This window comes from Lineus longissimus, chromosome 4, assembly GCF_910592395.1.
Source record: "Lineus longissimus chromosome 4, tnLinLong1.2, whole genome shotgun sequence".
Lineage (NCBI taxonomy): Eukaryota > Metazoa > Nemertea > Pilidiophora > Heteronemertea > Lineidae > Lineus > Lineus longissimus.
In genome coordinates, this window is record NC_088311.1 from 23,750,507 (window position 1) to 23,777,555 (window position 27,049).

At 43.0% G+C, this 27,049-nt stretch overlaps 4 protein-coding genes across 5 annotated transcripts; 2 read left to right on the forward strand and 2 right to left on the reverse strand.

The window, feature by feature from the left end:
• Nucleotides 1–793: 793 nt before the first annotated feature.
• LOC135486257 (dynein axonemal assembly factor 11-like) lies at nucleotides 794–6,554 on the forward strand. Its single transcript, XM_064768929.1, has 16 exons — nucleotides 794–928; nucleotides 1,125–1,218; nucleotides 1,539–1,612; nucleotides 1,955–2,032; nucleotides 2,387–2,483; nucleotides 2,714–2,789; nucleotides 2,984–3,094; nucleotides 3,389–3,486; nucleotides 3,610–3,687; nucleotides 3,832–3,921; nucleotides 4,227–4,301; nucleotides 4,455–4,520; nucleotides 4,760–4,829; nucleotides 5,125–5,220; nucleotides 5,422–5,501; nucleotides 5,725–6,554. Exons 1-16 carry the CDS (start codon nucleotides 919–921, stop codon nucleotides 5,903–5,905), a joined length of 1,374 nt encoding a protein of 457 aa, XP_064624999.1. The 5' UTR covers nucleotides 794–918; the 3' UTR covers nucleotides 5,906–6,554.
• Nucleotides 6,555–7,588: 1,034 nt separating this feature from the next.
• On the reverse strand, nucleotides 7,589–11,184 carry LOC135486961 (UDP-glucuronosyltransferase 2C1-like). Of its 2 annotated transcripts, none has more exons than XM_064770174.1 (2): nucleotides 10,985–11,184; nucleotides 7,589–9,695 (listed from the first exon to the last, which is right to left on the reverse strand). In XM_064770174.1, the coding sequence occupies exon 2, from the start codon at nucleotides 9,680–9,682 to the stop codon at nucleotides 8,132–8,134; it is 1,551 nt and encodes a 516-aa protein (XP_064626244.1). In that variant the 5' UTR covers nucleotides 9,683–9,695; nucleotides 10,985–11,184; the 3' UTR covers nucleotides 7,589–8,131. The 2 variants fall into 2 exon arrangements, with proteins under 2 accessions (XP_064626244.1, XP_064626243.1); XM_064770173.1 differs by lacking the exon at nucleotides 10,985–11,184 and adding an exon at nucleotides 9,995–10,276.
• A 227-nt stretch (nucleotides 11,185–11,411) lies between these two features.
• On the reverse strand, nucleotides 11,412–14,544 carry LOC135486960 (UDP-glucuronosyltransferase 2C1-like). Its single transcript, XM_064770172.1, has 2 exons — nucleotides 13,818–14,544; nucleotides 11,412–13,513 (listed from the first exon to the last, which is right to left on the reverse strand). The coding sequence occupies exons 1-2, from the start codon at nucleotides 13,829–13,831 to the stop codon at nucleotides 11,947–11,949; spliced, it is 1,581 nt and encodes a 526-aa protein (XP_064626242.1). The 5' UTR covers nucleotides 13,832–14,544; the 3' UTR covers nucleotides 11,412–11,946.
• A 3,211-nt stretch (nucleotides 14,545–17,755) lies between these two features.
• On the forward strand, nucleotides 17,756–22,100 carry LOC135486962 (tonsoku-like protein). Its single transcript, XM_064770175.1, has one exon. The coding sequence runs from the start codon at nucleotides 18,798–18,800 to the stop codon at nucleotides 20,325–20,327; it is 1,530 nt and encodes a 509-aa protein (XP_064626245.1). The 5' UTR covers nucleotides 17,756–18,797; the 3' UTR covers nucleotides 20,328–22,100.
• Nucleotides 22,101–27,049: the final 4,949 nt, after the last annotated feature.

The following is a 27,049-nucleotide window of genomic DNA, read 5'->3' on the forward strand; positions in this document are numbered from 1 at the left end:
CGTGCGACCTGGTTTCCCTGGCTTTGGCGGCCGGTATGCCGTGGTGTCTTTCGTGATGCCTAACTCTCGGAGACCGCTGGCAGCTCTCATACGGTCTTGGACCTTCTGACGTATTGCTTCCAAGTCTGAAAAAGGGAGATGTTGGGTTGACGCGCGGGCGGGACCAACTGAGGAGGATAAACCCATAATTTGGTCGAGGCGGTGATGAAAGTCCCCCAAAAAATGACAACTTTGAAATTGACTGTGAAATTCCTCAACATCCCTCACTCAGGCAAAACGATCTCCCCTTTCGAAATCCTGACTACGCGGACAAATATGATGCTTACCATCCGAAAAATCATCGTGGGGGCGAGCCCATTTCGGGAGCGACTCAATAAGTCGTTGATCAACCTCGTCTTTGCTATTAACCATGGTCAATCTTTTGTGAAATGTGAAAAACAAGATTGTTTTGGAAAGAAACCATCCGTTGTTAGGCGTGGTCATTGGTTACGGCTACAGCAGCCATGCGTCGTGACGCTTGACGTCATAGAAACTGCGCAATAAAATGAGAGTGATTTTGTAATATCTGAATTTCGGGTGAGGCTGGGGTTGTGCTCGGTGTAAGGTAATAAGGGGGCTAAGTGTAACTGGTTTTAATCGGGGCTTTGATGCGAAGATGGTCCGTGACATGGTACATCATTATATCCTAGACCGTCATTCGACCACCACTTGTCCTCGAGGACGAGCCACGGCCCAGATGGATGTCATAGGCAGAGCCACGGCCCAGATGGATGTCATGCAAACATTTGTTAAAAAAACACATAAATTCCTAGATTTTCTGGCATGTCTGAAAGTCCCCTTCGACAAATATCGCTATCCCTCAGTATTTTACTGCCAAACTCAGTCGTAGAAGTATAAATTATCATCTGTGTTACAATAATGACACGTAGTAAGTGCGAAATATATCATTATTGTGAACTGTTGCTCTCGGTTTGTGTTGTCCGAAAATAGATGTTCTCTCAACTTTGTCGTGGAAACAACAACACAGACATGAGAGTAACAAGCCAGGGAGACTGAAAAAGTCAAAGACTGTTTCAAGGAACACCAACCCGTTGCTTTAGAAGTGTTTTTCGTTTCCTTTTTAGTCACTGAAAGCCTTATCAGGAAGAGAGCGGAACACAACAATTGTGAGATCTCAACATTAGAGGAAGTCTCGTTGCATCAACAAGACATTGATAGGTATAAGTCTTATCGTATAACATACGTTCTTTTGCTTTGTAAGCAAGGATATCTCTGTACTTTTTTATGAAAGAAGATGTGGAAGTCAAGTGGCATTATACATAGTGCAAGAAACATTTGATGTCACAATGCAAGATTTTAAACTGCATTCATAGTATATAAGTATTCGACCTCGCTCATCAGGCCACCACCAAGATGATTTCCCTTTTCCGAATTCTTGTTCGTAAAATATCTTTTAACAGGTTCCACTCCAGAATAATTGCATCATGCATTTATGGCCTATTTAAAAACAACAATAAACATATTGTATTTCTTTTCAGAATTGAAAACATTGATAGATGGTGCAGAGAATTGAAGATATTGTACCTGCAGAGTAATCTCATTCCAAAAATTGGTAGGTTTAAATTGAAAATATATCCCAAAGGATATCGCGAAGGATGTTATAAGAATATAAGGCTGACCCCGTCACTGTTAGCTTTTGTGTAGTATTTGCAATCGGGACTGTGTACATCATCCATTATATCCATAGATTCATGATCTTTGTTAATCTTTGCGATTGTGTCTTGGCCGACATATATTGATTTATGACTGGTTACTTAAAAAGCAACTGGTTTGATGAATTGAAACTCCAAAAAAGCAAAAGTAAAATTAAAATTAATGCAATAAGTTACTCAAGCTTTCTCTCTGCCATGTCTGCCAATATTCATGCTTGGTTCCAATATATGTTTTATTCCAGAAAATGTTGGTAAGCTGAAGAAGTTAGAATATCTTAACCTGGCACTCAATAATGTGGAAAGAGTGGAAAATCTGGAAGGTACGTGTACATGTATGATGGTTAATCACACTTCCACTGCCAAAGCTCAGGTTCTGTAAGGGTTAGCTTCGGGCAACTATGGCTGGAGCTATTAGCCTTTATTTCCCAATCTTTCGCCAGGGAGCGGTTCATGTTTTGCTATTGTCCCCAGCTCCACATTAACATCAAGTGGTTTCTCACAAGGTGATTCTGTAAAAGATATTTCTTCAGGTGGCAGTGTTCTGTTCGCTGTCTGTAAATGATCACATGTTGCTTCCTGTCTAACTAGGCACTTATCCTCTCAGTGGGTTTGAAATTGGAAGGCTTTAAAGTGAATTTTTCTGTACCTCATTTTTTGAAATATTTGTATTCCAGCTTGTGAATCATTAAAGAAACTTGACCTGACTGTGAACTTCGTTGGAGAATTGACAAGCATAGAATGTTTAAAAGATCTCTACCAGTTTGAAGAATTGTAAGTTTCACATACTTTTGTTCTATCTCCAGTCTGTTCTATCGCCCAGGCCCCTCCCCCTCACACACTCACTGTTATTTTTGTTGCTGTTAAATAGGTAAATGTTGATCTGCAGGACGCTCACAGAATCAGATTGTGTAGATATTGGGCAGTTGTTCATTTCATATGTGCACCCCACAGGCTAAATCAGTCATACAAGTTTGTGCTCATGTAGCCCATGTTCTTTCCAGGTATCTGACTGGTAACCCCTGTACAGATTATGACGGCTACAGAGACTATTGTATAGCGGCACTTCCAAAGCTAAGAGTAAGTTAGAGTAAAGCTTTTGGGTTTATAGTCTGATATCAACTGTGGTAGATCTGTGGACACTCTGTGTGCATCTGTCCAAGTCTGGTGAAATGTGTGACATTAAAATTTCTTTACACTGTAGCTATTAATGTTAATTAGATATATTACAGTCATCCAATCAGTAATCAGTATTATTATTAACCCAATTCCAGAGGCTAGATGGCGTTGCTATAGAGAAATCGGAGAGAATCAAGGCAGTTCAGGAATACTCGCCCCTGAAAGAAAAGATTATTCTGCAGCAAGAGCAATATAAAAGAAAAAGGGTGAGCTATCGTTCGTTATTGGGAATCAAGAAGTTTTTTTGTGATGACAATCCATTATGACTGCAGATTTTGTTTGAAGGTTTGAATGTGCGGGTGTCTGATCGGCCTTTCGGGAATGGACCGGTGAAATGTGTAACTGTCTATGCCAGCATTGTCAGTTGCTCTTGAAGAAAGATGTAGATACATGTATTATTTATGGAGAGGTTTGTCTTGCCAGTAAGAGAAAGCTGGGAGATGGAGCCTTAAATTCAAAATCGAATCAAGTATACGGAATTTATTTGATTCTTTTTTCAGGAGAAAGAAAAAGAAGAAGCTAATAAAAAGAAGGAGAAAGAAGTGACAGAAACGAAGCCTGGCTTTGATGGCAGATGGTACACCGATATAAACTCTGGGTAAGGTCGCGTTGTGACGTGATAAATGTTTTTCACCCCCTGGCTTTAAAGAAATGCCGCAATAGATTTTGCTGCAGTTCATTTATGAGATCCTATTCCTAATTTGCCACATTCATTTTGTAGGGACAAAAAATCAACAGTTGAAATTACGGAACTGACTGAGGAGGATGAAGGAACCAATGCTGATGAAGAAGATTCAAAGTAAGCGGTTTTAACTTGAACACTTTGAAACATGTTTCCTTAGAATAGTGTCCTGAGTGGTAGCGTTTAAAAGGCATCCTGGTTGTGAACCTCTGCTCTGGGTATTGAAGTGGCTGATTGATAGGGTAAAATTGTGTTTTGTAGGTTTTGGAATGAAAAATGTGCATTTACGCCGGAATCCAGGCTAGAGGTTCATGAACAAATACAGAAACAGAAAAAGCGAGAAGAAAAAGAGTAAGTATGAATGTTTTAACTACGTCGGTTAATTACTCAGTATGAAGTTTTGCCGAGGAGGCACGTTGTACATGTAAGGTTTAGGAAAGGATCATGCCTTCTCCGCGATGGCACAATAAGGTGGTCTTGGATGACCCTTGTTACCTTTGATCAGTCCCCAATCTCATGCTTTAGCGTCACCACTGTTTGGCTCCAGTGAGGTTCACCCGAATGGTGTTGGATGTCGGTTTCTATTCTGAACTCCTCAAACTAAAACATTGAAAAGTGGTTTCCACTGCATTTTTCTCGCTTTATTTCTTTTCCAGTGACAAAGGACCACAAAAAAGAGAGCGGAAGTTGTTTACTGATGATGGCCGACCTCTTAATGTTAACGAGGCTAAGTAAGTATACACATCCTCCTTAATCCGATATGTTCTACGGATGTGACATTTCAGATTTTTTGGAATATTTCTTTTTTTTAGGATGGGTCCTCTTTAATAGGGCCATTGTGACAGTGACACCGTCATGTCATGTTATTTACCTTTTCGTTGTAGAATGGATTTCTCACTAACAGAAGATGAAGATGAAAACACAATGATGCTGGATGTTCCTGTCTACAAGTAAGTTTCCAAATCTCCCTCAGGTAAAAATGTGTTGACTCTCTTAATAGCAGAGAACCTTTCAATTCACTGCCACTTGGACTGAGCTTCTTTTGTAGCTCTCATGCCCTCTGTAGTACACACATGTATTTAGTTAAGTGCATCAAGTTGATTTTCCTTAGTAGAGCAAGCTGTTCATGTGTTATGATGGTTTTTGCCAGCAATTCTTTGATTGATCACTATCTGTTCTTCCACTCCAGACACCTCGACACTTCGCTCTTAGATGTTGATGTTCAGACGACCTATGTCAAAGTTGTTATAAAGGGAAAGGTGAGTCATCGACGTGGATAAAAAGCAATTATTCATGCACTCCGATGGAGCAAAGATCAGTATGCCTTGTATTGTAATCTAATATTGCAAAATAATGTGTCTTTGAAGGAGGAGTCTTGACTGGGTAGTGTGTTACTTTTGGGTTTGCATTGGAATCATTTGTAGTGGTAGGCCTGCTCTGGACTCTTTAAGCTAGGCCTTTTTTGTTACCCCTAAAATCTCCTTCGTTCCATGCAGTAAGTAAAGTACATGTATCTTGATAGCATCAGAATTCTGCAATTTATAACATTTTCAGATTTTCCAACTCGTCCTGCCAGAAGAAGTGAATCCTGATAAAAGTAACGCTAAGAGGTCTCAGATTACGGGCCATCTTGTGATCACCATGCCCAAGGTAAGCAACCGTGTCATAGACAGGTGCAGGGTTTCTGTTAGAAGTGAAAATGGGAAACTTTCCTTTGCTGATGGATCAAATTCATAATTTGCCCTCTTTGCCGTCCGAACTGTTCTGCAAAGCTTTTGTTTGTAAAATGCAAAGTTATCCATACACAGGACATCGCGGATCCCATAGTTTTACACATTCTTATCATTATAGGCCAAGGCTGTGATAAAGGCACCAAAACCAAAGGAGTTGCTTAAAGAAAATAAAGCTGATGACAGAGGTGACAGACCCAGGTATGTACAGGGTGTTTCAGATCAAAAGTAATTCCACCTTACAGGGTGTGCAGCTTTAACTCTTGACTGCTATGGCCGTAAATTCGCATTTTGAATAGTTGGCTGTTGACGGCCTTAGACAGACATCTGCATTTGACTTTCGGGAGGCTATTAGATGTCTCCGCAATAGATCTGCCATATCTTGGCTATTAGCAGAATGAGAAACCTTTTGTTTTCTTTCTAGGAAAACTTGCGAGAGACTGGAGGTTGATCCTAGCAAGGCTAAAAAGATGGATTATGGAAATATTTATACTGATAAGAAGATAGTTCCACCGCTAGGACACAGAGACATCCGCAAACAACTTGAAGAGAGACCAAACAGTGAAGACTTTGTGGACGATCCTGATGTTCCACCGCTGTTTTGAGATTTGAGGAAGACGATGTGCGACTTGAAATTTGGTGCCGGCACCAGCGTTGGTGTACAAAAGTGAACAGAAACACCACCAGTGTTAAAGGGTCCTTATCCCTCCATTCAAATATTCCACAGAAGTGCATTTTGTGGAGCAGTAACTATTTACCAACTACTTCATGTTCCTTCAATGATAAGCCTAGCTGAGAACAATGACCATTGTTGTAATGGTAAGGCATAACAAGTCATCCTAGCCATTGCTCTGTGGCACAAAAAGACATTACGTGGGATTCGTGATTTCCATTTCTTCCCTTCATCTTTTGAGGACAAAGTCACAACCAGAATGCAGGGATATGTTTACTTTTACTACGGTGTTGTGTTTGTGTGGAGGAAACACCACTGGTGTGTTTGTACAACAAGATAAACATTCCAGACATCCTTGGCCTTATGTCCAGCTTCACAAGTGCCAAGTCGCATCTTGGCGAGATTAATGTCCTTAGCAGAATGTCTTACAAACTTTTCAACACATTCATAGCGCATGCGTCCAGGCAATTCCGTCCAGACCTGTCATAATCTTTTTGCTTTTTTTACACTGTCTGTAACAGATGTACCATTCCATTTTAATTAAATATCGAGATGTTTTGTAAAAAGACGCTTCTATTAGTAACTGAATTGGCAGACAATGAATTGGTGTAGTTTCCCTCTAGGCTCTGTTGTATTGTGAAAGACAGCGTCCTGCTGCAAGTTGTGAAAGCAGGGAACAGGGGACTGTTTCTCCTGCTACACCAGTGATAAGTTTCGAAAGACGGGACTGTTCCTGCTGCCACACTAGTCATAAATGTGAAGAGCAGGGGACTGTTCGGCCTGTTACATTAACCAGAGTAAACATTAACCAACGAAAGACCGAGAATTATTCCTCCTGCAACATCAGCCATAGATTGTGACTGACGGAGTTATTCCCCTGCTACATCAGCCACAAGTTGTGAAAGACGGAACTATTCGTCCTGCCACCCGGTCTGCCACACGGCAAGCCGCAAGTTGTGAAAGTGCATGCGGGACCTATTCCTCCCGCTACACCAGACACAGATTGTCGAAAGACCGGGGACTGTTCCTCCTGCTACACACAGTCACAGGTTGTGAAAGACAAACGACGATTTCTCATGCTTTACCAACCGTAGTTTGTCATGCCGACTTATCGGCGGTGATAATCAGTCCTAAAGTCTCCTCCTTTTACGATATACGCACAACGACGGTAGATCGGCACGAGTTTTACCTTTTATCCCCAGACGGCTCTTTGTGTTGCGTTCAGTTAAGAAACATGTCGTCTTTCCTCGGAGTCCTTTCGTAACAAGGACGGAGGATAGACGACATGCGGACATGACGGGACTAGGGGCGAGAATGGGGCTTGAAAGTGGTATACTGGCAGGGACGAGAGTCCACTGGAGACATTAGACGGATAATCCAGGGTAATTTCAGGTCGAAAACGACCAAACAAGGACGCTGGATGGAGGAGACCAGATGTGGAATCGGGGTGAAACTGTTCTGGTGAAACAGGGCGGCATTTAATTGTCACGAAACAAGATGGCGAGGGCAGTAGATGCCGGCGGGCGTCAAAGACCTTGCAGGATGGCGAAGACAAGATGAATTGGTAAGAGTTGGGGAGGCACGTGCTAGAATGAATAACACGTTAAAATGTAAATAATCAGGCACCCTAACATTATGATTCTAAAGATATACACTAATGTAAACGACTTTCAATTGGGCCAAATTCATAAAGGGCGTTTAAGGGTTAGACGTGGGTAACTTCTCTCTAATCAGTTTCAGGGCCTATTGATATTCTGTGAAGATTTACATGACAGACCTGAACCTGTCTATTCAGTAGTTAAACGCTGTTTCGCGCTTAATGCCCTCTATGAATTTGGCCCTAGTTTTTAACAAGTGGCCTGAGGACCTGGTGCTCAGCTGATATTTTGACACTTATGTTTATAGATTGTGACACGGATCTAAATACTTAGTAAAATTAATAAAAGTTAATTTATGTCCGTGGTTGGGATGAAGATGGGACGTGGCCTAACCAAACTACCAGACAAAAGGATTTCTAACTGACAGGACTTCAAGTTGGTATAAATGGCCAATTTGTGTCGTCCCGTTCTATCCTAGTATCTTTTTTTCTGCAATTATTTACACTTTAGTTTAAAAATCTACCAGTATACCTTACAACTTATAAAGGCTAGTTAAGAATTCAGTTTGTTTTCTTCTTCTTTGATTTCGCTTCGTCACCTGCAAACTTTCGGTAAATAAAACAAACGATCTTCTTCAAGAGGAACAATGACACAAAGAGAAGGATGGTTAGGAATGCATAGATATCAAACATAATGAACTGGATATCACTCATGTCAGCGAGAGTAGTTCTCAGATGAGATCCGCCATATTTCATCACGTGTTCTACCCAGTATGCAGCAGTGTCCTTGGCAGGAGGCACAGATTTCAAAATCAAGGATGCCTTGTTGACCGCCGTTTCATACTTGGGATTGTCGATGAGTTCTTTGACCAGGGAAGCGATTTCCTCTGGGCTATCTGTCTTAATATTCGCTTTCAACCCGTAGCCTAATTCTACGGACCTGTCAGTGTTTCCGAATTGGTCACCGGCGAGCGGCACGCCTAACATCGGGACACCATGATAGACCGCTTCTGTTTGGCCGTTATTCCCGTTATGGGTGATGAATACCTTAACATTCGGGTGCGCCAAGAGATCATTTTGTGGCAGCCAGGACATGGGTCTGACATTATCAGGAATTTTGAGATCGGCAGGGATCCCCTCCTGCCTCCAAAGGACCTTCTGCTTCACCATGCTAAAGACCTTGAGAAGTTTTTCTTGGATATGTCGCGGTGCCTTAGCCATCATGGAACCGAAAGTGCAGATAATGAACCCTTCTTTCGCAGAGTCGACGAACTCCTTGATATCGGCGGGGAGAGGTTTAGGAGGTTTTGCAGCGATGCCACCGACGTAGATCAAATTGGGCATACTCGGTCTGGCGCAGTCTATTACGTTGTTCAGATTGATGATGTAGAGCGATGAATTCTTAGCAAGTTGCCGCAAGGATGAAACGGGAGGGTTGGCGTGGGGCAGCATCTTACTTTCGTCAAGAAACGCATTTGACACCATGTTTTCAAAGATCATGCTCACAACGAAGAATTGCAGTCGGTTGAAGAATGTATTCTTCTTGCCTCTGAGCGCGCAAGCGGTGAACCCGGACAAGGGATGGATGCGCACTAGCCACGAATACAACGGCGAAGACAGTTGTCCGTACGGAATACCAAGATTATGCGGAATAATATGGTAGCAAAAATACATCCCTTCCACGACAGCGAAGTCGAATTTCTCCTGCTGCATCCTCTTGAACAACTCCTTGTCTTCAACGGTGCTCAAACAGTCGTATGTCACATGGACTCTGTTTAGAGCCAAGACCGGACTTTCAGAATCTTCTAGGATCAGCTTAGATTGCGTTTCATCAAACTTCTTCGTGTCCATCATCTCAGGTTTCATGGATTTGTACCGCATGAAGGTCACGTCGAGTCCCTTGAAGACCGACGGTTCCTTCAGGTGCTCGTCAAGGACCATGTAGACCTTGTGTCCCCGCGCCAACAGGCCTTCAGCCAGGCCAGCGAACTCACTGAGATGACCACTCCGCTGCATACACATGAGGAGGATCTTCCCGCCATAGGCTGTAGCAAGGAGGCTAGTGAAGATGATTGTCAACGCGACCACGGAGGAGAGCTGGTTGGTACGCATCTTGCTAACTCTCCTGCAAGTATAGGCAATGAGATATGAGAGAGATTTACATGTAAGAATTTCACGTCATAGGTGATAATACCACCCAATCTCCTAGCCTCGTCATTGGTAACGGTTGCCAAGTGATATTTGCAGCGTGTTCTAGCGTACTTTTGCCAAGCAGGAAATGCTAGGTAGCCCCTCATTGGGTGATTGAATACCACCAACGCTCATGCGCATGCGAAGCCCGGGAACAGGTGGCACGTCAAGGTCATGACATACCGAGGATGCAAACATACTGAAGACTAGGATTGACAGCGCAAATTGACTTACTATGCAATGAACATAAATGTACACGTAGTAGATTAGAAGAAAAGTCTTCTCCAACCCCTTTGCCAAAATTCGACCGCGCGACCACTCCGGCTCACCAGCTCCACAAGCAATAAATATATTCGCCCGATGAGACCTCTTGCTGCCGAATATCACACTATGACTCTGCTAAATTTCGAGCACTCCGTGTCCATCTACATACAATGTACATGTAATCCAATGGCTGTCGGGTATTTGTTTGCACGGCCGGGATATCAATGTCTCTATTGATTACCCGCAGACGAGAGTTATGGAGCCGCCATTCTGGCACTCAATGAAAATAGGTCAGTTGGGTCTCTCTCGTCGGCATTGAGTAGATTTTCAAGTGATTTCCAGTCTTAACATGCTTGTCACTCGTCAAACGAAGTTTTCAGTGGAGGCGGTATAAAGAAGCGTGCATTTATTACACTCCGGACGCATTGGTATTGGCCTCTTCTTTGCCACTACGAATTAAAAGAGATTGGTTTTGATGACGGACTTCTCAGGAGTGTAGCGCTTGTAAGCGATGTTATCTCCCCGGTTGTGAAATACAGGGATATTCGTCCTACTACACCTGCCGCAAGTTGTGAAAGCAGGGAACAGGGGACTGTTTCTCCTGCTACACCAGTGATAAGTTGTGAAAGACAGGGATATACGTCATACTACACCTGCCGCAAGTTGTGAAAGACAGAGAACAGGGGACTGCTCCTCCTGCTACACCAGTGATAAGTTGCGAAAGACAGGAGACTGTTCCTGCTGCCACACCAGTCATAAATGTGAAGAGCAGGGGACTGTTCGGCCTGTTACGACTGTTCCTCTTGCTACACAGTCACAGGTTGTGAAAGACAAACGACGATTTCTCATGCTTTACCAACCGTAGTTTGTCATGCCGACTTATCGGCGGTGATAATCAGTCCTAAAGTCTCCTCCTTTTACGATATACGCACAACGACGGTAGATCGGCACGAGTTTTACCTTTTATCCCCAGACGGCTCTTTGTGTTGCGTTCAGTTTAGAAACATGTCGTCTTTCCTCGGAGTCCTTTCGTAACAAGGACGGAGGATAGACGACATGCGGACATGACGGGACTAGGGGCGAGAATGGGGCTTGAAAGTGGTATACTAGCAGGGACGAGAGTCCACTGGAGACATTAGACGGATAATCCAGGGTATTTTCAGGTCGAAACCGACCAAACAGAGACGCTGGATGGAGAAGACCAGATGTGGAATCGGGATGAAACTGTTCTGGTGAAACAGGGCGGCATTTAATCGTCACGAAACAAGATGGCGAGGGCAGTAGATGCTGGCGGGCGTCAATGACCTTGCAGGATGGCGAAGACAAGATGAATTGGTAAGAGTTGGGGAGGCACTTGCTTAGAATGAATAACACGTTGATGTAAATAATCAGGCACCCTAACATTATGATTCTAAAGAAATACACTAATGTAAACGACTTTCAATTAAAATTATAGGGCCAAATTCATAAAGGGCGTTTAAGGGTTAGACGTGGGTAACTTCTCTCTAATCAGTTTCAGGGCCTATTCATATTCTGTGAAGATTTAAGTTACGAACCTGAATCTGTCTATTCAGTAGTTAAACGCTGTTTGAGCTAAACGCCCTCTATAAATTTGGCCATAGCTTTTAACAAGTGGCCCGAGGACCTGGTACTCAGCTGATATTTTGACAGTTATGTTAGATTGTGACACGGATCTAAATATTTAGTTAAATTAATAAAAGTTAATTTAAGTCCGTGGTTGGGATGACGATGGACAGAACTATCAGACAAAAGGATTTCTAACTGAAAGGACTTCAAGTTGGTATAAATGGCCAATTTGTGTCGTCCCGTTCTATCCTAGTATCTTTTTTTCTGCAATTATTTACACTTTAGTTTAAAAATCTACCAGTATACCTTACAACTCATAAAGGCTAGTTAAGAATTCAGTTTGTTTTCTTCTTCTTGAATTTCGCTTCGTCACCTGCAAACTTTCGGTAAATATAACAAACGATCTTCTTCAAGAGGAACAATGACACAAAGAGAAGGATGGTTAGGAATGCATAGATATCAAACATAATGAACTGGATATCACTCATGTCAGCGAGAGTAGTTCTCAGATGAGATCCGCCATATTTCATCACGTGTTCTACCCAGTATGCAGCAGTGTCCTTGGCAGGAGGCACAGATTTCAAAATCAAGGATGCCTTGTTGACCGCCGTTTCATACTTGGGATTGTCGATGAGTTCTTTGACCAGGGAAGCGATTTCCTCTGGGCTATCTGTCTTAATATTCGCTTTCAACCCGTAGCCTAAGTCTACGGACCTGTCAGTGTTTCCGAATTGGTCACCGGCGAGCGGCACTCCTAACATCGGGACGCCATGATAGACCGCTTCTGCTTGGCCGTTATTACCGTTATGGGTGATGAATACCTTAACATTCGGGTGCGCCAAGAGATCATTTTGTGGCAGCCAGGACATGGGTCTGACATTATCAGGAATTTTGAGATCGGCAGGGATCCCCTCCTGCCTCCAAAGGACCTTCTGCTTCACCATGCTAAATACCTTGAGAAGTTTCTCTTGGATATGTCGCGGTGCCTTAGCCATCATGGAACCGAAAGTGCAGATAATGAACCCTTCTTTCGCAGAGTCGACGAACTCCCTGATATCGGCGGGGAGAGGTTTAGGAGGTTTTGCAGCGATGCCACCGACGTAGATCAAATTGGGCATACTCGGTCTGGCGCAGTCTATTACGTTGTTCAGATTGATGATGTAGAGCGATGAATTCTTAGCAAGTTGCCGCAAGGATGAAACGGGAGGGTTGGCGTGGGGCAGCATCTTACTTTCGTCAAGAAACGCATTTGGCAACATGTTTTCAAAGATCATGCTCACAACGAAGAATTGCAGCCGGCTGAAGAATGTGTTCTTCTTGCCTCTGAGCGCGCAAGCGGTGTACCCGCCGGACAAGGGATGGATGCGCACTAGCCACGAATACAACGGCGTAGACAGTTGTCCGTACGGAATACCAAGATTATGCGGAATAATATGGTAGCAAAAATACATCCCATCCACGACAGCGAAGTCGAATTTCTCCTGCTGCATCCTCTTGAACAACTCCTTGTCTTCAACGGTGCTCAAACAGTCGTAGGTCACATGGACTTTGTTCAGTGCAAAGACAGCACTTTCAGAATCTTCTAGGGTCAGCTTAGATTGCGTTTCATCAAACTTCTTCGTGTCCATCATCTCAGGTTTCATGGATTTGTACCGCATGAAGGTCACGTCGAGTCCCTTGAAGACCGACGGTTCCTTCAGGTGCTCGTCAAGGACCATGTAGACCTTGTGTCCCCGCGCCAACAGGCCTTCAGCCAGGCCAGCGAACTCACTGAGATGACCACTCCGCTGCATACACATGAGGAGGATCTTCCCGCCATAGGCTGTAGCAAGGAGGCTAGTGAAGATGATTGTCAACGCGACCACGGAGGAGAGCTGGTTGGTACGCATCTTGCTAACTCTCCTGCAAGTATAGGCAATGAGATATGAGAGAGATTTAGATGTAAGAATTTCACGTCATGGGTGATAATACCACCCAATCTCCTAGCCTCGTCATTGGTAACAGTTGCCAAGTGATATTCGCACCGTGTTCTAGCGTAATTTTGCCAAGCAGGAAATGCTTGGTAGCCCCTCATTGGGTGATTGAATACCACCAACGCTCATGCGCATGCGAAGCCCGGGAACAGGTGGCACGTCAAGGTCATGACATATACTACCGATGATGCAAAGATACTGAAGACTAGGATTGACAGCGCAAATTGACTTACCATGCACTGAACATAAATGTACACGTAGTAGATTAGAAGAAAAGCCTTCTCCAACCGCTCCACAAGCAATATACAGTATATATTCGCCCGATGAGACCTCTTGCTGCCGAATATCACACTATGACTCTGCTAAATTTCGAGCACTCCGTGTCCATCTATATACATGTGATGCAATGGCTGTCGGGTATTTGTTTGCACGGCCGGGATATCTAGGTCTCTATTGATTACCCGCAGACGGGAGTTCTCAGTGAGAATAGTTTAAATACTCGATCACTGTACAATGTAAATTGGGGCCGCCATTATGGCACTCGATGAAAATAGGTCATTTGGGATTTTCAAGTGATTTCCAGACTGCTTGTCACTCGTCAAACGAATTTCTCAGGGGAGGCGGTATAAACAAGCATGCATTTATTACACTCCGGACGCAGTGGTATTGGCCTCTTCTTTGCCACTACGAATAAAGTGAGATTGGTTCTGATGACGGACTGCCTCAGGAGTGTAGCGCTTGTAGGCGATGTTATCTCCCCGGCTCGGATGCGACGATCGAAGGACGTCGGCCCCTGGTACTATGACTAATGGCTCCAAGTGGTACGAATTCAACTCACCACCAATAGCACGTAATTGTGAATTACCAAATGACCCGCTGGAGCCAAGTGTAGGCCGAGTCTTGCCTCGGCGATGACTAATGTTGGAACCCAAAGCTAAAAGCGGAATCACTCCTTCAGAAACCCACAAGATGCTTCTTTGCTTTATTTTTGGAGAACAGTTGCCCAAGAGTCTAAGATGCTTTGAATTCTACAGTTATGTGTATTTCCAGCGAACGTGAACCAGGTACACTTTCAATCAGATCTTATGCGCAGGCGTACATCACTGAACCAACCCATACAGCGACCATCAAACGTATTTGTTTATCCTGGTTCTAATTGTTGACAGTAGTAAGCCAAGTAAATGTCATTTCAAAGAAGAGACTTTGAAAAAACACGAAAGAAATCTAGAAAAATTTGAAAGAAATCCCGATAAATTATAGAGGATTAGTTATAAATCATTGATAACATGCCTGTCTCTTGTCGAACGAAGTGTTTTTGGTAACGGCATTGCCGTTACCAACCAACTCATTCAGTGATTTAAGCTATGGATAAGCACTTAAATATGTCCTGCATTCAAGTATTTTTGGAGGTATTTCGCGAATATTGACAAAGGAATCGCCATTTTTATGAGCTTAGCAATCAAAACGAAAGCCATTAGATTTATTTTGAGGCAGTTTATTCTTATGATATATATATATGTTATGATGGATTAATACTCTTAGTGTTGCGATTTCTACTGTGACTGTACAGAGACACCTTGTGTGTAGAGCTAAATTCACACCCCGACGCGCGACCATTCGCGTCGGGCGTTGCCATGTTGATTTCCGCACCACTGCGGCATTACATGTACGATACAAAGCGCCAATGCCGATTACCACGTGTCGGAGTTTGAATTCGGCATTAGGCATTTTTCTGGTGTCCTCTCCAGACACAATGAAATGATTTTTTCCCCGTAAAAGTACTTGTACCGTATCATTCCTGAAATCTTCTGGCAAAATTGTATTCTGCAACTGCCTTCATTGAAGCTTCATGGAGGTTTCTTGACGCTTTCCTTCAGGGGACCTAAAACAACTCCGAAATATTCTCATGGCCTCTTTGCGATAAAACGGCAGAGTACAACCATAGATGATAAAATTCATGCAATAATTCAGTATCGTCAGTTGAATCAGAAACGCAGTCAAGTAGAAAAAGAACGCTGTTTGCTTCTGGGAAAGAGTTTGCCTCTCGTATAATAGAACTGCGGAAACTGACGTGAAAGGCAGAAGTAGGACAACGTAAAGGCTCGAGACGAGCAGAAGTGATACCAGTACCTTACCCTCTTTTGGGGTCTTGTGGGTGGGCCGTCGAATAGCCTGATCCCGCGAGCGAAAAACAGCTAAAAGTATCAATATATCGGCGATAAAAATAAGAAGACACGGGACATAGGTATACAGGGAAATATCAAATTGATACAGAATAGCCCCGGTGATGGGAGGCAGGACATAGAAACATAGCCGATAAGGCCGCATGATAATCTCCGTCAAAATCAGTCGGTGGAGACTGAGAAGAATTATCAGAACGCAGATTATTGAGATGACTATTTTTCGGGCTTTTGGCGTAATATTTGCCCGTTTAAATGGCCACATGACGACGTAGGCCCGCTCGACGGAAAAGGACACAATCATCCATGCTGAAATACACATTGAGACTTGCATGAAGAAGCCGATTAACTTGCACGAGAGTGTGCTGTAATGTAATAAGTTAATATGCACCTCCCCGTCTGTAATGTGCTCCAGTCCGAAGTTCATCCACTCCAGAACCCCGCGAGTGAGAATCATGCCATTGTCAGAGAGTGCGAGACAGCTGAGGTATTGGACGCACGCATCAGCTCGCTTCCGCACCCGGTAGAATATGATGAATGATACGGTATTGCCGAAAAAGCCGATGACTAAGACGCCGAACATGACGTAAGCCTGTGTGAAGCCAAGCACATTCTCGATTTTCGACGGCGAAAGGGTCAGAGATGGGTCCGTCCGTAATTCCGTCCGGGTTTCTGTCATTGTTGATAAGCACGAGTGGCGTTTAAAACTTATGATTGAACTGAATTTGGAACTTCAACTCGTGTTGCCTTATACGTCCTGTGCACATTTTCAACAATACTCTTGCGTACATCGATATGAAAATGCTACTCGCGCTACATGTAGGTCTCATTGCATTGGGTGAGCTGTGTGCAGTGAGCTATCTTCCCTCGTTCTTGGCTGCTGACGGGAAGGTCAACGTTTTCAACACATTGAAAGTTCGTTACTGTCAAAAGCGAGCTTCTGGACAACCCGGCAGGAACTCTCAGCTCCGAGTCAAGTACTGTGCTCTTTGTTAATGAATCGATAGAGAACAAGCTGGATGCAACCGCGGGGATAAAGCGTAAATAGTAGCTTTGATGTGCATGGTACCGTTAGAAGGACGCTGCGAATAGCAGTTCAAGCTATATTTAATCGCCACATTGATGGATGAAAATAAACCGATGTCATCGGACACGTTATGTCATGATAACACATGTACATGTACTAAGATCATGTACTATCAAACTAACGATTCTTGTAAAATCATGATAAAGTGGTGTGCTACTATGGAAAGATTGTACATGTAATAATTGCATCATCTTTCCAGATACATGATAAAGTGGTATTAAAGTGGTATATCGGACAAAAACTAGAATTTGTCACAATAATATATGCATATATGTGTTTCTTTTCCATAGGAATAACATGGTAAAGTGGTTATTGTATTTTCTTTTCCTTAGAAAGAACACGGTAAAGTGATAAGTGTGTTGCCAAAGTAATACGTAACATGGCAAATTGGACAATTGTATATTTTTTCAGAGTACAAACATGGTAAAGTAGAGTAATTGTAATTCCTTTTCCATTGCCAGTGTACGACCATGGTAAAACGGTATACACGTTCTATACCGTACATGATTGTCGATATGACTTTTCCATAATCTTTTCCAATTTTCGTAAATCCTACGTCTCATCGTGGCAAGGGTTAATTTGAGCCTTGACTGAAGTGTGTCGCGAACACGACAAATATCAATCGTGTATAAAAAGTAATAAATCCGCTGCGTTCTGCCTGGATGCGTTATCTAAGCTCTTAAAGCATGGTTCTTATAGCGTACACAAGAAATTATTAATAATAGGTCCAATATTATTAAGTAGTATAGTGCAGACATTGTCGTAGTAATGCTATACAGTTTCAATATAAAGGACTTTATTTCACTATACTAATACCGTAATCCGTCAGCCCGATCGCCGCCTGTAATCTATCGCTCTCTGAAGTACATTATGTCGTCACACAATCTCAGGGTTACCACTTCGACCCAACACCATTCACGAGCACTCTCGCACTTACGTACGACAAACAAAAATATTAGTATCTTATTTCGATTTTCGAAGACATTTTGCGGTTGCGGGGCAATGCTGTTCGGCGTGTAAACATTTATCACAAATGTTATTGGACGGTCGATGCTTTTTACGATAGGAACCTTCATGGAACTTTTCGCTGGCTTCTAGACGAGGCTGCCTGTCTTCAATCCCTCAACAGGCGCTCCTCCTCGACGGAGATCCTACTAGGACCACATCTATCAAACTTCTCAATAGGATTTCATAATAGTTTCGTCTTTTCGCATAATAATCTTTCGAATTTGTGGCGGGAGTGTGGTGATAACGTATAGCGATTGTAACAACGAGGATAACTTAATTGGATTGGTAATATACTTTTCTTTCGAACTGTCAGTGTGCATATGCGAATCCATCAGCCTTTGCCGAGAGAATTATTACCTTCTCATTTTGCCGCGAAGACCAATGGCTATAAACGTGGCTAGACTTTTGACAACAGAACAACAATCCTTCGAATTCTTCTTCTAAAGCTGTTGTAAATCAAGAACTACTGAGAGTTCTATACATTTCTGACGGATCTTTCAATACATGAACGTGTTCTAAGTCGAGTTCACAACTTGTTATTTATACGCCATTCTATACAGTAAAGAGAAGTGATCACAACAATAATTTGACTGACTTCTCATGCATCTTCATTGAAGAACACACGTTAAATCATGGCTGTGTATTCATAACTGATTTCCCAAAGGCCTCAAAGATAACAATTAAAGCAGAGTGGGCAACCATATATTTTCACGCCTCGTACTCATATTTAAAATAAACTTTGATACAAAATCGAATCGAATAGATTCGAGCGCACTTACTTACCTGGTGACCCGACAGTAAACAGGCGAAGGAAAATCGACCACAGATCATTGGTCGTCGGCTGAGTTAAACTACCAGTAACTTGAAGGACATACAACCAGTAAGTTCTGAGTAGTTACTTTACTTTCCGTGTGGTTTTTTACGTAGGCACCGCGACCATGCTGAAGACAACTCGCTCTCAAGATATCTTCTCCGATATTCGGCAGCACGATCATCTTAAAGAAACGACCTTGGAACCAAATAGCAAACTGGATTTCGTCAATGCCGTGGATTTAAGTGTATGCGCTACTCTCAAGAAGGGACACTTCAATTTGATCAGGTTCCTCTTGGATTTAGGGGCTGATCCTGATGAGCAGGATTCGAGCGGTAAGACCGCATTGAGTCTGTGTGCCTTTGTTCAAGAGGAGAACTGGGGAGTTGGTCTCGCTCGGACTTTCATCGAAAAGGGCGCTAGGATCGGTCTCCGAGATGGTCTTGGGTTAAGTGCAGTCCACTACGCCTGTATTTACGGCCGGGTCAAACTCATGACTGTTTTTCTGAATGCAATAGATTTTGATTTAAACCAAGGTGATCGATTGCGGCATACTCCTTTGTTTTACGCCTCCAGGTATGGAAACATTGAACTGATAAAGTTATTAGTGAGTTGTCTTAAGAAATTTGACTTGACAGTTGATAAACCGAACAAATATGGTGTGACACCTCTTATGGAGGCTTGGAAGCGTGGTCACTTTGAATGTGGTGATATTCTAGTATCGGAAGGGGGTGCAGATGAGGAAATACAAGACAATGTCCAATTTAAGACAGCTAAGGAATGGCGAAACACTACCGAGAGAAGGATCGAGAAAGAACGCGCCATGTCGGCCAGGGTACGGAGTAGTTTTCTAAGAGGTAAATACAACCACTTGGAGAAGCGACTGAAGCGCCCCGCCACTGCAATGCGGGCGCTGCTAGAATCACAGCGGAAGCGGGCCGGCGTCTTACCGATGGAGCCCGATAACTCGAAACTCATCCGTCGCGCGAAGGATCATGACACGCGAAACGATCCCGAGTATGCCTTGAATCTGACTCCTGTGGACTGCTTTGTTGTTGACAAATACAACCAACCGTCATATACTGCCTTCCCTTATTCAGGATACGGTGAACCACCTGGGGTAACATGGCGAAAAGAGTTCAAGATACTCTACAAGGAATTTGGCGTTCAGTGCTCACCGAGTTATCGCGATCCGCCAAAGTCTGCCTCAGGGAACCAATCAGAAACTGACTATGACCGTCCAACGTCTCCGTCTGTTTCCGACAGCACCAGCTTCTCCGACAAAGCAAGTGTCCGCAGTTTCGGAAGGCACGGTCGCCGTGGCAGCTTAAGCTTGGCAGCTAAGATGGCCAGTTTACTGGAGACGGGGAAGGAATCTAAACGTGGCCAGAAGGGTGACGCAGAAAAGCACGGGCGTGAGAATGCCGCGGCGGGGAAACGCAAACTTCCCAATCTGTCATCTTCCGTTTTTACCAAGGATAAACTGGAGCCGGTTACGGGTAGCAATGAGTCTCTGATTAGTTTCAAGAAAAGTTTGGACTCTAAGGAATCTTTCGGTTCGAGATTTCGTGATGTCAGCATGGACGGTGGCAAGTCACTGCGGCCGGCGAGTCGGACTGGATTTCATGCATCAGCTAAGTCTCGGGCAGAAAACTGAATCGATTGCTGAGTGCAGCACTATAAGCTTCACTCACCACTGAGCCGTCTGATCTCTTACTGGGAAAGCCATTACTTTTTCCAAAGGTTCCGACTTGTTGGGGGAAAAGTCGTATAGTGTCGGGCTGTTGACGGAGAAACTATGGAAGAAGTCGGAGAAACGAGTAAGACGAGAACTGAGTGCCCGATGTTATAATGATTTGATCAGGATAGATCGAGACACTACCTCAGGCCAATAGTTTTGCTCCAATTCAATATAAAAATGTTTTGTTTCTAACCATATCAATTTGCCATCAAAAGTGTGCCCCTGCTTACATAGGCTGTCTTGTTGGCAAGTTGTTACTGACCGTCCTCCGTATGGTGAAGTGATTGATTTAAGTCATGGTCAACGTAACACTGTGACTATGTACTTTCGTGTCGAAATGTGCAATGAACTGTATGAATCGACTGCTGGAAGCAAGTCTGTTGTTCTTTTAAAACCAAAACTGTTAATGCACGGCCAACAACTTCTACTGATCTATGGTGTAACGTTCGACAGGACCTTTTAGTCGATGTGCCAAAGGTATGTTCTAATTGTATCATTTTTTGAAAGACGCACTTGCACTTCGTTCATTATGAACTTGTCACCTGCTTGGAATATGAAAAAAAACAGAAGATATACTACACTTATCATGCACTCAAATGCGAGTGAAACTTGGCACGCATGGTAGGCTACTGTGATAATTTACAACACCACGGCATAGTTGAAAGTGATTTTCCGTACGTATTTTATGACTGGAAATTCACAAATTTAGATTCAAATTTCAAATTTTGAGCGGACGAACTTGATCATTAAGCTACCCAACCAATATCATAGCATGTTCAAAAGTTAAATTTGTATACCCGGGATTGAATATATAGCACTAATAAATCATTCGCTTCAACCGTGGCTTTTCAAAGCTTTGTGCAAGGTTATGACAGAAATATCATTCAAATTCAGACAGCGATATGAATTGCCTTTATTGGAGACTATTGACGACATGTATTTGAATGGGTTTAATAAGACCCGGTCCTGAATTTCCTTCAGCATTGTACTGACAGTTAATTAGCCGGTTTACTTTAGAGCTATCGGCTAATGAAAGGATCCGTATCCCCCCGTTGAAATATTCCACAAAAATTCATTTCGTGGGCGTTGAAAATGAACCAAACTTTTTCTTTCAACAAGGGGCCTGGCGGAGCACAATGACCGTTTTTTTGTGATGGAATACAAACCCTTAGGCCTATCATTGCTGGTGGGTAGGCCTAATACACGGAGAGCGATTCCGTGGTGAAGCATAATATTCATTTGTTCCAAATGGGTCTTTTGAGGACAAAGTCACAACCAGATTGTGAGGATAGTTCACGACAAGTTCACTTTAATCATAAAAGCAACGGACTCGTTTTGTTGACATGAGCGTACGGAGACGAAATGTTCCTTCGGATTACTGATGGTGGTAGGCGGTGACGTCACGCCGGTTTACGTTGTTGGAAAACAAACATGTGACTCCATCAAGGCCGCAAATTCCTCAGTACATTTTCCCCGATGGATTTTATCCCCGCAGAGAGGAAACACTGGAATTATTGTTGAAATATTCTGGTACTCTTGAAGAAGTACGGAGAGGGAACTACGATCTCGGAGCCTTGTATGTCATGATGATCATTGGTCGACTGTATTTTCGAAAATACATAGCCTTCGAAAAGTCGAAAGTTTGATTAGTTCGTGAAAGATTAAGGAAATAAAAAAGGTGTGTTTAGATTTATGTAATTTTTTATTTATTCGTAAATGTGTCCGCATTTACAACTCAAATTTAGATTGAAATTACACGTAGCGCATAGTTTATACGAAAGTTGTAACGTCAACACGTCCTTACGATGTAAATCGTCTGTCCTTGTGAACTATAATGGCGATTAGACACTTGTAACTCATAATGAATATAACTGTTAACAAATCCGTTGATAGGCAAATACTATAAATGTCAAGTTACAGCGAATTAGCTCGCATGATAATCACAGCACGGCAATGTTTAGTTTCTATTGACCTGTGCCCGAAGACAATACGATGGAAACGAGCGGTTTAGACCCTCAAGGAATTGAAACCGGGCTGAAGGTACTGGTTGCCCATGTAGGCCGAAACCGAGGCGCCGAGGCGAGGTTTTTGACAGAGTTTGGCGAGAACGACAGCAGTGAGGTAATAATTTCTATTCTAAAACACCTGTCAGAATCTACACACGGAAAAGTGATTTTGGCTACTTTTTGACTGCTTCCATTTCATACCATATCAAGCGGTTCACATGGTTGCGACACCGAAAACAGATGCTGTCAAAACGAGACATGATGCATTCAGCTGCCGAGGTGTTTTATACGCAGAGTTAAGTCTTTCCCTTACGGACTCAGTCTTTCCCTGACGGACTGCTAATGGTGCTTAGCTTTGTCGTCTTTGTGATCCCGCCTGTCGTCTTCGACGTCTTTTTACGCCGGCATGGACATATCATGGCGATGAGGTCCCGCCGGAATCCACCACTCGACATGCAGTACAGATACCCATTAATGCATGAGTTCAGTCGCTGAAGGTATTTCTGCGCTGTCAAAGCGATCAGTTTCCCGAGATAGGTTTCGCACGTGTATTTAAAGAATGCCGTCGCCACGTTGATTTGGACGGTTTGCCTGATGACCACGGGCGGAATGGTGAGGACCACGAACGTAATCGAGACGAGGAGGAGCATTATCGTGACCTGGTTGCCCTGACTGCTCGCCTGGTTCCCCTCACCGCCCGCCATATCCTTCTTCAAGGCGTTTGAGGTTCTCACGGCAACAATTATAACGATATTACAAAAAAACAATACGATGATCGGAATGTATGACAGCATAACCTGTTTAAAAACGACATCGAAGCGCCATACGCTGATGTAAATTGTGTTATCCATCAAACACCTTGATATTTGAACTGCTGAGGTTGGTGGATAATGTGTTGCGCCAACGAGCATATGGATATTTAGGATCAAGATGACCAGGAATAGAACACAAATGGTCTTAACCGCCCGGCTCCACGTACACAAAACAGGCGCTTTCAGCGGAAACCGCACCACGATGAGTCTCTCAATGGTAACAAATACGACGATCCAAACTGAAAGCATGTTAAAAACCGCCGACAAAAATAAATATATTTTGCATCCAACTGTTCCTAAAGAAACGCCACTACTCAGAAGAGGGTCGTAACCTTCAACGAACGCCAAATACACCGAATCAACGATGGATAAAACTGTCATGTAGAAATGAGGAGAACTCGAGCGACACCTTTTGACGTTGCCAAGAAATGCGATGGTGTTGCCGACAAAAGCGATGGCAAAAAGTATTACCCATCTATAAACGTTGAAGTCGTAATAGACCATAAATTGCCTGTGTAAGCTATCCGTGTAATTAGGTACGAAGAATCTCTTGGGGTTACACAAAAACGGCCTCATCGGATATTTGACTTTTGAAGTTGGATCCTCCGTTGGATCGTAGCTCGGCGAGGCATTGTCCTCGACAGAGAAGGTGATATCAGTTGGACCGAAGGTGGAGGCTTGTCCCTGGACCAAGACGACAACGACTGAGATGATAAGAACCTGGAGCGCCAGCATTTCGCCTCTGGTAATCGGAACCGGCGGTACCTGAAAAAAAGGGAGGCGTCTGAGGGGTACATCGGCAACATCGGAAACATGAAGGGCCGGCGGGTCGTTTAAAGTTCTCCATACTTTGAAAACATGGTACGGTAAAAAGAATGGACTTGTTGTGCATGAAAAAATTCACTACTGAATCAAAAGTTATGGTCATTCCACAAAAATGCTTTTGCCAAACTGGGTTCTCCTGTTCAGCACAATGATGTGGCCATTGAGGCTTCAGGTCCCGTCACGTGATTTGGACAGACGTCAGGCACCTTGACCAACAGATCCATAAAATATATCAAAAGCTATGCTGAGGCATGTTTGGTTTTATTCGAATTTGATCAAAATCACTTTCATTACCAAAACAAAATTCCAGCGAGTTCATTTTAAAGAAAGTATGCTTTAGATGGCTGTTGATATAAAAAATATTGTATTCAACCACAACAGAGGTGCGTGGCCCGCTGGGAGCAAACTTCATCATAAGGTGACACCAACATTCGCTTTTTCGTAAGATTTTTTAGCAGACGCAATTCGCGCTGGATCTGAAATTTTCATATCTGCTTGGTGTTGGCTATTTAAAAACAGCAAATAGAATAGGTCATCACTACCTTGATTTTTAGTAAAATGAGCTAAATATGTGAATGTCCAGGATTTCCCAAAAAATTCTGCTATTTTCAATGCGAGACGCGTCAACTGAACTGCTCCACCTGACATCCTAAGGAAATCAAGGGTTAGTGTTCACTTCTCCGGCACCTTCTCTGGGCCTGTACACAAACCCCTGAGATGTTTCCTCTAATTGAAATTAATCAATGATTGGATAGAAACTAAAGAACGGAATGTTTTCAAAGGATAGAGTTTGTCAATCATATACAGGCATAAAATCCATTCACAGGATGAAGTAATTAAAAGCACTGCTACTTACCGAGCCAGAATTAAAGTTTTTATGTCCGTTATTGTGCTCGCCTTGTCCTCCAGCGATGTGAGCTCTTCTGTTTTGCGCCCTGTATCTTTCGGCATCTTATAATGCCGTGACGTCATCATGCTCGTCTGCTCAGCTGGCCAATGAGCAGCATGCTGGCAACTTAATCTGAACAGCTGGGCGGATTGTCAGTTTCATTGGCTACAATAGTGATGACACTGTGTTGTAATAGGTAGATTTCGAAGCCTTTAGAACTACGCCCAAAGAAGTACGAAGTAAACACACATGTATATATATTTGTCTCATTTTCTGAATATTTTTTGGAAAATTGATCCAGTTCCTTGTGCTACCAGAATCTCTCCGAAAGTTATTGGTGACATTTCAGCTTTGTACTTCGTCGTTCGTATGCGCGGTACACAAACTCACGCACTCGGCAAAAAATTAAAACCGGGGAATCGGGGTTATCCTTAAAAGATTGCGCCGATGGAATGCCTTTACATACTCGTACCTCTTCGTAAAGGGTTGCAAAACTCGCACAACATATTCACTTAACGCACTTTCATTACAACAGACTACTGCTTTGTGTAGTCTTTTCATGCCGCGGGAAACAGTGAATTCGCCCCAGTGGTCCGTATCTTGCAAACGCGATATCAAAAACGACGCATCCTCGTGCGATTATTTCATTATATTTCATCACGGTATTAGAATCAATTGTGTCCACACTATTCATTTCAAGCTGGGTCTATGAGCTGATCACGTAATCGGTGGCAATTATCTTTCCTGGTTCATATCCGGTCAATTTCCTGAGTTTTCCATGTGTGCATTACTTCATGTGCAGAGTCGTAATATCTTTTTGATCCACGAACAATAACAAAAGACAATTATGCATAAGGCCATCTCAATATTTACCACATTATTCAGTATTTAGTGTGAAAAAGATACGCAATATGCAAAAGGTGAACGGATGACTGTCACAGCTTTCAGCATCACATTTTAGGCCGTACTCGTTTTTCGGTAAAATGAAAAATGAAAAGCCCCTTGTGGTGTGAGATTCCTCTGCAGGTTTTTCATTTCGCTGTACCTCTTACGTCCAATATCTGCACGCAAAACCAACAGATTTTTCGGTAACGTCCGAGGAAGGGTGAAAAGCTTTAGTTTGCCTTCCCCGTGCCAATAGGCCTCAATGTTGTGTTCTTTTCCCCCAGAACTGTCCAACTTCAGTTTCAGCATCAATGCCCTGTCGTCAGCCCTCATCTATCAAAATGGTTTTTCCTGAATAGCCATAATATGTCAATATATCTCGCGATGATTTCCAAACACGCCATTCGGCGCTGAAAAACCGACGGATCGGCGCCCGATCTGACGAGTGGATACACAGATATACATTACCTTTCGTCGTTTTTGTAATTGTGGACGCACTGCCCGCACGCAGGGTACGGCCTTGACGCTAATGATTGGGTAGCATCATCCAAGTCGTAGCAGGCTGTCGTCACCGCCTTTGCCGATTCTTTCAACAACCGACATGGAATGTGAAGCGGTAAATTTCCTTATCAGTGTCATGTCAATCCTCTTTGTCAAGAGTAATGCTCTTATATGTACAGGTGAACATGATATCTTGATTATAGGCGTGCAGGTTTCCGTGTTTCTCATAATAAGTCAGCACTATGAACAAGATAAACCTTATCTAACGCAAGCATGTTTTGATTTCATCCACATAAATATCGAATTTTCGAAATATTTAATCAGGATATTAAATAAAACTTCAATAGCTTGGGGCAGATAATTTATATAGAAGCTTATATGAGAATAATGACGATTCATTTCATTTTTTCAAGCAAGGCGTGATTTAAATTTGGTGTCAACAAGATGACTGCTTTTTCAAGTACTTGTAAGGTAAATGACAGTTGGGAAGGTCCATAGTTTCATCGCAATGGCTTCAGTAATAAGACTCCAAAACGATCTTGTTTACATGTTGTCTGCCAATAATTTCGAACGTATCACGTGTAAGCCTAGTTCATCAATGGACCTGGCCTTTAAAGGCATTCTGAACTGTTTATGTCTGTGGTACAAGTAAACATTAGCAGACATGTCAACGTGATGAACAGTTACCTTTCGGTGTACGCAACAGCATTGTAGAAAAAT

Bases quoted from the DNA above. Each gene is read 5' to 3' on its own strand.
- LOC135486961 (XM_064770174.1), bottom strand. From the start codon at position 9,682: ATGCGTACCAACCAGCTCTCCTCCGTGGTCGCGTTGACAATCATCTTC.
- LOC135486962 (XM_064770175.1), top strand. From the start codon at position 18,798: ATGCTGAAGACAACTCGCTCTCAAGATATCTTCTCCGATATTCGGCAG.
- LOC135486257 (XM_064768929.1), top strand. The intron at 5,221-5,421 runs GTAAGCAACCGT...TTATCATTATAG, and splicing joins TTGTGATCACCATGCCCAAG to GCCAAGGCTGTGATAAAGGC. The intron at 5,502-5,724 runs GTATGTACAGGG...TTTTCTTTCTAG, and splicing joins GACAGAGGTGACAGACCCAG to GAAAACTTGCGAGAGACTGG.